Source organism: Mastomys coucha, unplaced genomic scaffold, assembly GCF_008632895.1.
Source record: "Mastomys coucha isolate ucsf_1 unplaced genomic scaffold, UCSF_Mcou_1 pScaffold13, whole genome shotgun sequence".
In the NCBI taxonomy this organism is placed as follows: domain Eukaryota; kingdom Metazoa; phylum Chordata; class Mammalia; order Rodentia; family Muridae; genus Mastomys; species Mastomys coucha.
In genome coordinates, this window is record NW_022196895.1 from 63520572 (window position 1) to 63529484 (window position 8913).

General features: G+C 40.9%; 1 protein-coding gene across 7 annotated transcripts in view; it reads right to left on the reverse strand.

Annotated features, from left to right (window-relative positions):
- The window catches only part of Spire1 (spire type actin nucleation factor 1), a 126617-nt gene that overhangs the window by 103631 nt on the left and 14073 nt on the right, over positions 1 to 8913 (reverse strand). For all 7 annotated transcript variants that reach the window (XM_031365938.1, XM_031365940.1, XM_031365935.1 and 4 more), the window contains exon 2: positions 502 to 536. In XM_031365938.1, coding sequence (XP_031221798.1) covers positions 502 to 536 — 35 coding nt within the window. The remainder of the gene's footprint in view (positions 1 to 501; positions 537 to 8913) is intronic.

Consider the following 8913-nt stretch of genomic DNA (forward strand, 5'->3'; position numbering starts at 1 on the left):
AAAAAAAAAAAAAAGAAAGGAAGAAGGAAGGAGGGAAAGAAGGAAGGAAGGAAAGAAGGAAGGAACTATCCAACCACCAAGCACTTCACATTATTCTCCTCGCTGGAACAATGTCCATATCCTAATTTTTGTTCTACTAAAGAAGCACCGTGGAGGTCTCATACTCAGGCATGCTACTATCAGGACATACCACACTGTATTATGGAAAGAATAAAACAAAACACTCTTAAAATACTTGGTATTCAGGGCTCTGGATGTTAAGTAATTTTACAAACACAGGAAATAAGCTATGTTTAAACTGTTATAGACAGTTTAATGCTATAGACAAGTGGACAGGTAACTGATTCTTTTCATATGTGTTCTTCCTAAACAGAGAAGATATATGTCTGTTCTCAATATAACCTTATCTGAAAACTGAGAAATCCATGGCAAGAGTTCACTATTCAAGTCATGCCAAAAAGTATAAGCTGTTTTACAGAAATATTTGTATATTTTTCTTACCTCTGTTTCTGTACAATGTGAATATCCCAATTTACCTGTAATAAAAATGCAAAAAGTTACTTTCAAATGACTGTGGGCTTTTAAATCATGGGTAATATATTCAAGCGACTATAGCCAAGGCTTCATTAGACATGAAAATACTAAGTGCTAGAATTCTGTTTTGTTTTGTTTTGTTTTGTTTTGCAGAGGCAAACAGGCAGACAGGCAGATCTCTGTGGGTTCAAGGCCAGGTTGGTCAACATGGTGAGTTCCAGGCCAGCCAGGGTTAACAGTGAGACAATGTCTCAAAAATACAGACAACACCAAGAAAGAGACACACACTGACCCATTGACTCTTTGGGTGAGACAGAATATCTAGAGCTCTTTTCTGGCCAGCATGAGTTAGAGTGAGGCCTTGTATCAGAACAACCACAAAAAGGAGGGAAGAAAGAACTGCAAACCGAACAGCAACTGGGTCTATCAACAGCAGCGTCTGTTCTTATCAATAAAGCATAATGCCCAGGAACTTGTACAACCATATATTTTGCCAATTTGAGACAAAAATCATACTTTGAAAATAAAAACAGCTATTTCAGAAGGCAGTCATTTATAAACAAAAAACAAAAAAACAAAAAATGATAGTAACTTTACACTGGGTAGCAGAAACTTTAATTTTTCACATTTATCTATTTGTATATATGTACATGTAAACAGGAGCCACAGCACGTGTGTGGTGAAAAGACCTTTTACTATGTAGGTCCTGAGGACTGAACTCAGATCTTCAGACTCTGTGGTTACTCACTAAGGCCATCTCATGGGCCCCATCTGTCCTTTTTTTTTTTTTTAAAGATTTATTTTTTATTTTACATAAGTATACTTGTAGCTGACTTCAGATGCACCAGAAGAGGGCGTCAGATCTCATTAGGGGTGGTTGTGAACCACCATGTGGTTGCTGGGATTTGAACTCCGGGCCTTAAGAAGAGCAGTCAGTGCTCTTACCCACTAAGCCATCTCTGCAGGCCCCCATCTGTCCTTCTTAAGTGTCACTGTTTTAGGGTCATGCACACAGGTCTGCACAGCCTTTCCCCCCAGGACTACTCTGTTACCTCCTCCTTCTTCCAGCCTGCTACAACCATACTTTCTCCACAGTAGTGGGTCTATCACACTTGAGACTTCAATGTTTAAATATGATTTACCCATCTAACTGTTCATGGTGACATCATCAAAGAAAAATATAAATAATCATATCTGTATGCCATCTAATTCTTTGTTTTTTACTTATTTACTTGTTAATTTTCACTTTGCCTGCATGTATATCTGTGCACCATATGCATGCAGTCCCCAAGAAGTTCAGAAAACCACATCAAATCCCTGGAATTTGAGTTATGAGCCATAATGTGGGTATTGGGAGTTAAACTCTGGTCCCCTGGAAGAACACTCAATCGTTTTGACCACTAAGCCATCCTCCAGCCCTGCCACACAATTCTTAAAATAAAAAATAAAGTTGAAACCATTCCTTAACATCTAATAATCCTAATATAATCTTAAATATTATAAAACAGTAGCTGAAATTAAGACTAGAAGAAAATGGGAACCTTAGGTCTTATAAAATATAAATTATATACAAGCAATAAAAACTCTATAAACACATGTATAAAATGGCCTTGATTTATTGTAAGACTTTTATGTAGCAAGTGGGACTTGCTAAATATGTGGCATAAGTTTGTTGCTAACCCAAAATTACATCCACAATCATAAGACTGTTCAGACCATAATACTTTGGTACATTACTTACAGGAGTCAGGATTCCTGTAATTGGTAATTAATTTACTTAAAAGCATACTACAAGAAACAGCTGAAAGCAGGGCACGGATGTCTGGGGGAACATTTACTGAGTACTTTACTCGGCAGGGGAGGGCAGGACACCAAACTGTGGCACAAATAAAAGCAGCATCCTTAAGAGTACATGGATCGCATCACCAATACGAAGAAAGAATCACAAAAATTCTGGAACTAAGGGATGAGACTGTAGTTTGGTTGGTACAATGCTTGCACAAAGCACTGGACTCAATTCCCAGCTCTGTGTAAACCACATGTGGTGGTTCATGCCTATAATTACAGCACTTGGGAAATGAAGGTCAGAGGATCAAAAGGTCAAGGTCACTCTTGGTAATATAGTGAGTGTGAGACCAGCCTGAGTTACAGAACATCCTGCCCTCATTCTTCCCACCCAAAAGGTAAGCAAACAACTATTACAAACCTATACTAACTTGGGTTTTCTTGTTTGATTTTTGAGACAAGGCTGGCTACGCAGCCCTGACTGGTCCAGAACTTAGTTGTCATGGCTTGGGCTATTTGACAACATACAAACCTGACCTATGGGAAGGAGAGGAAGCTCTAGGTGCTGATCTGGAACTAGAGGCATTACCAAACTTGAGAAACTAGCTCTGCCCACCAAAATGGGAGAACTCCACTTTGCAGAGGCACACCTGAGCCTATCCCGCCTGACTCAGTGGACTCAGGAACCCTCAGGAGACTCCGGAAACAAGTCTCTGTACCTGAAAATACCTAAGTGCTTAAGGAACTGTTGAACGGTGTTAAACAGCACAGCTGCTGAGATTAGACTCCTCTAGTCACCTCTGATGCAGCACTAAAGATACCAAGATCCCCTGTAGAGCTAATCTCTGGTGCGCTGGGCGGAGGTCGCCTGGACGCTGATGGCCTATTAGCAAGTATGTGTGCGAGTGCATGTGCAGACGTGTGGGCTAGTCAGGGAACAAGCCAAAGCTTATGGCCTAGGCATATTCATGAATAACTAAGCTCCAAGCCCTTATTTGGGAACTGGCACATGGGTGAGAAAGCCTGGGGTTACAACTTTTCTCTAAGGATACCAAAAACTTTGTGTGCAACTATACTTGGTTATCCCACACAAACTGCTGAACACCTCAAGAAAACATGCAGGTTGGGCACACAACATTCCCAGCCACCTACAAAACTCTGTCATCCAATCCACACCCAGGTACTGACCAAGGAGTCGGAAATCCCAACCACCTGTCATCAGAGCTACGAGGGCCTTGGACATGACTGCACAATCCATTCACTCTGCAGGTGAGCAATGGGAAGCCAGAGATGACATCTCTTCATTTAACTACTGACTGACACACACTCTTACGTCAACACAGCACGTGGGAGGGCCACAGGGATACTCCAGGGTTCCCCAAGCTTTGTCACACATGCTGACATGGCTTTGCTACATGTTCTTTATTGCTACTGCTAAAGGTTGGGGGTGGGGGTGGGATGAGATTGAGGCATGCTGTCCTAGCACATAAACTGTTTTCTTCCAACACCTTCCGCTGGAACCTGCCAGTATAATGTTAGGGATTTCTGTTTCATCATCTTTGAGTCTTTTTTCAACTACTGGCTACCTCTGCTTTGAGAAACTGTACTGAAGGAATTCCTCTCAAACCTAAAAAACATGGTTCCACTCTCTACAATTTCAATAATCTAAACTATGGTAGGCCTTAACAAGTCTTTAGATTATAATCATAGTAAATTAGCTCCTTCAACCAAGTAATAATTTCATTGGGTACATTTAGAACAGATATTAAATAAAATCTGAAATGATATGTAATCATTAGGTTTTCAAATATTTCAAAATTCTCAAAAAAATAGGATTGATTTGCTCAGAAAGTCAAACGCTTAGCTCTGTATTTACAGCTATAAGGACCATAGCTATGCTTCAAACCTATACTTTTAACTCAATGTAAAAGATCTACTCTGAAGATAAGAGACCCCCCCCAAGGCCTAGCAATTAGAAAATCCTATCTTCTTATAAAGTGATACAAACGGGTTTAAGTAACAAAGTAACCTGGTAGACAATGCCTGTTACAAAAAACAACAAACAAACAAAATCCCACTTACCTTTCTTTACGAGACATTTACAATTTTTAAATTTTTATTCATTTATTTGTGTGTGTACACGCATGTGTACAGGCCTTGTGTGGAGGTCAGAGGACCACTCCCTACTTGCAAGAGTTGCTTCTCTCCTTCTGTCATGCAAATCTCAGGCTAGAACTCAGGTTAATAGGCTTGTTACCAAGCATCTATACCAGCTGAAACATCTCACAAGCCCTTTTAGATACTTTAAACCTCAAGTGTTAATGATCAGAAAAACTCCAGTTATCCAATATACTCGAAGACCCAGGAAGAACATTATGTGACTGCTCCTAATTGGTCCCCTTAACTTTGGCTGCTCAGGGTTAGATTTACACACTTCACACACATCACTACAACTATAAATGTTGATGAACCACACAGCCTGTAGGTAGAATTCAAGTAGTTTCAGTGAAAAAAAAAAAAATCAGATTTTCATATAGATCAATATTATTAGATAATTAACAAACCTCACCATAGTTCTTGAATTCTTAGTCACATATTATCAATAGGATGCAAATTAGCTGACTAAAAGAAGCAAGGTATACCCACAAAAATGACAGTTTACAAAAAATTTTAAACTAAATGGCTCCGAGTCACTAATTTTTTCCTATGTGATTCAAGTCAAACTGTTAGACCCACCTGACCATGTGTAAACATGTCCTTCTTTACCCTAAACTGAAAGCTTTCAACATATGCTCCACAACAAGTCTACCCCCCTCCGTTGTTTCACAAGTCCACAGACACCTACAAAGCACCATGGATAAACATCACCACACTAAGAGCAAGTCACCCTTGGCCCTCGCCTTACAGCGCCTGCATTCTAGTAAAGATAGACAAAAACTAACAACGATGACAACTAGCAATATGCTATTGGGAGCACAAAAGGAAGAGAAAGAAGGTAACAAAAAATGACCCAATTCAGGTTAGCCAGACAAGCCCTCCTGATATTTACACAAAGACCTTGAATTTGTGTGGGACTGACTGAGGGCTGGAGGAAGAGCCTGCTGGAGAACCAGGAGGGAGCAGGTAGCACAGAGAGTGCTGGGAAAGGCAGGCAAGGCAGGCAGATCACGGAGCCCCCAACCTTCAAGAGGACGCTAGTTTAAGAGTCAATGGTGTACACCAGGAATCCCAGCACTGGAAGGGGAAGTAGTGAGAGTCTATAAGTGAGGCCAGTCTGCTCTACACAACAAGTTCCAGGCCATCCAAGGCGCCTGTCTCAAAAAAAAAAATTTCAACGGGTATTTCCAGGTCAGCCTTGCCCAGAGAGACACAGTGCAAGCATAGACCAGCCAGGAAGGGGCTGTCATCCAGAGGAAGGGGGATGGGCAGTCCAGGTAGAGAACGTAAGAGGTAATTTGAAGAGGACAGGGACATAGTTCAGTGACAAAATGCGTGTTTGTCAAGTGTGACACACTGCATACAATTTCTCTGCACAAGCACAGTAGCTAACTTGGAAGTAACATTACTGTCCTGAGTCCTCCAACAACCTGGGCTACACTTTCAAATTCCAGGCCTTGACTCCAAAAGGGGTGGGGTTGAGATTTATGATAGCTATCGCATTAATACAAAGGGAAAAAAACAGTTTTGAATAATGAGCAGGCTGACATTTAGTAGTTAAAAAACTTCCTGCAACCTGATGAGACTTGAATTTCTAAAGGATTATGGTCACTGAGGACCTGGGATCCATCCATGAACATCATTATATTGTAGTTCCCTATTGATAGATTAAAAGTTAGCTAGGTGTCATGTCACTCCTTTAATCCCAGCACTTGGGAGGCACAGGCTGATAGATCTGAGTTCAAGGTCAGCCTGATCTACAGAGTGAATTCCATGACAGCCAGGTCTTCACAGGGAAACTCTGTCTCAAAAATAAAAACAACAAAAACAAAACAAAACAAAAAAAAAGAAATTAAAAGTTAGGATTGTAAAACTAGGCATTCCTTAGCTAGAATTCATTTCCCCTAACAAAAGCGTGCCTTTGACATAAGAAACAACCATAAAGAATATTTTTTACTTCACCAAATTATCAAATCTTTTTCCTCTTTGTTAGACAATGCCACTAATACAAATCCTTAAGGATGGATAGGAATGTAAGATCATGACATGGGTGGAAACTGTTTTTCTTGACAAGACTACATACAGTATCAAGCTTCTTCTCAGGTCCTCATAAAAAATAAAGAACAATATCATATGCACTGCCCTCTTGCACATGCATTTTCTTCACCAGTTTTCAAGCTTAAATAATAAGTGTAGGTGAATGATCTCATTAATTCTTAAACTCACACCTGCTTTATATGCATACTTGCTGCTCTAAAACCCAGACCTGAGAACTCCAAGTTAGAGCCCTCATTTTCACAGATGAGGAGGTACATATGCTCAAGCATAAAACGGATCATAAAAGGACTGCAGCCAGCTGCCCGGGCTACTGATGTGGCCCAGCATTCCCAGTCTCTCCCAAGAATACGGTTGTTCCAGACTCTTCCAACCTACTCTGTATGACACTCGTCCACTCCTGCATAAGCCAGGCTAGCTGGCACCATGAGCTTCTAGAGAGTCTCCTGTCTCTGCCACTATCTGGCTTGAGTTAGAGGACAAAGAGAAGAGAATCTGGTACTTTAGGCAAACTATGTAGATTTGAATTAAAATGTTCCCTAGTAAAAGACATTCCAAGGCCAGCCTGGTCTACAGGGTGAGTTCCAGGACAGCCAGAGCTATACAGAGAAACCCTGTCTCGAAAAACCAAAAAAGAAATAAAAAAAGGAATTCAAACATTGTTTAAATTTCATAAAAGAAACCTAAAACCTAACAAACCCCTGCGCTCTAATGCCATGTTATTTCAAGAGCAAGGAGAATTTGGAGGGGAAATGTCCCAGGTCAAATAGTGAGGTCAGCTCTACCAGCAGAGGCAACCCTGAAATTCAAACGAAAAGAGAGAGTTCTGATTTCTATCCGCATTTGACTTAGTTTCCTCTCCCATTTAGGAACTTGATTAAATATGAGAACACTCAGCCAAAAATAATTTTCTCACAGTCATGTACTTTTCCCTTAAAAAACAAACAAACAAATAAAAACATTATTTGGACCTGCGTGTGGCAGTGCTTTAACCCCAGAACTGAGGAGGCAGAGGCATGCAGATCTCTGAGTTTGAGGTCAGGCGGATCTATAAAAAGAGTTCCAGGACAGCCAGGTCTACACAGAACAACCCTGCCTTCAAAAACCACAAACCAACCAACTGAACAGCAACAAAAAAGTCTAAATTAGTTATTCATTATTTAGTGGTGTGTGTGTGTGTCTGTGTGTATGTGTGTGTGTGTGTGTGTGTGTGCATAGCACAGAGCCATGTGTGAGGTCTGAGGACAACCTTTGGGAGTTGGCTCTCTCCCTGTACAACGTAGGCCCTGAAGCTCTAACTCAGATCACCAGACTGATCTGTGGAGCCAACTTGCTGACCTATTGATAGTACTTTTCTACCTCCCTTAAGACACAGCACTACTTAGCCACTCGTTCCCTGTGCCTCCTCCTCCCTGCTCTCCCACCCTCACCCCAACACAGGGTCTCACTTTAGAGCCTTGGCTGGCCTAGAGTTGAGTCAAGACCAGTCTGGCCTTTAGCTCAAAGAGATTTGCCTGTCTCTGCCTCCAGAATGTTGGAATCTGGGATAAAGCTGTGCACCACCGTGCCTGGCTTTCCACCTAACTCTTTATTACTAATTCTCTATCAAAATTAGTAGCAAACATCTCTAATCCCAGTACCCAAAAGGAAAAGGCCAGGAGGATTTCCAGTTTGAGGCCAGCTGGAACTATAGAGTAAGCTGACTCAAAAGAAGAAACAAAACAGAGCGCAAGGAAAATGAAGAAGGAAGCAGAAGAAAAGAGTAGAGAAAGAAAAGAGGAGAATATGAATTCTTTAAACTATCCAAACTATCTAGGTTGGTTTGTGAAGTATACCTCAGTGGTGTAACACTTGCCTAGTACATGCACATCTCTGAATTTAATCCCCAGTCGTGAAAGGGAAAAAGGAATGAATGAATGAATAAGTAAATAAATAAAACCAACATACATATACATTTTTAGCTGTTTAACTTTTACTATGTATATTGCCAAGAAATAACCCTCTTTAACTAACTTTCTAATTAAACATTTTGTTGTACTTTTTGCTCTGTTTTTGAGTAAGGGGTCTCACTGTGCTACCCAGACTAGCCTGGAAGTCACTAGTATTCAGCCTCCGGAGAGGTGAAGTTCTCTACAGATAACCAGATGAAGTAAGCACAAACTAAAGAAGCACATCAGAGCAACCACTAAGCCAATGAAGGTCAAGTTTCCACCAAGATTTAATTCTAGTTACATCAGGCAATAGTCCAAATGTCTCATCTAAACTACATCTCAAGTGAAATGTTACCACGGTCCAGGATTTCTCGCGGGGTCCCTGTTCCGCGGGACAAGGGATTCTGGCCAGGTGGACACGGGATAAGGCTTTGACAAACAGACTACACAC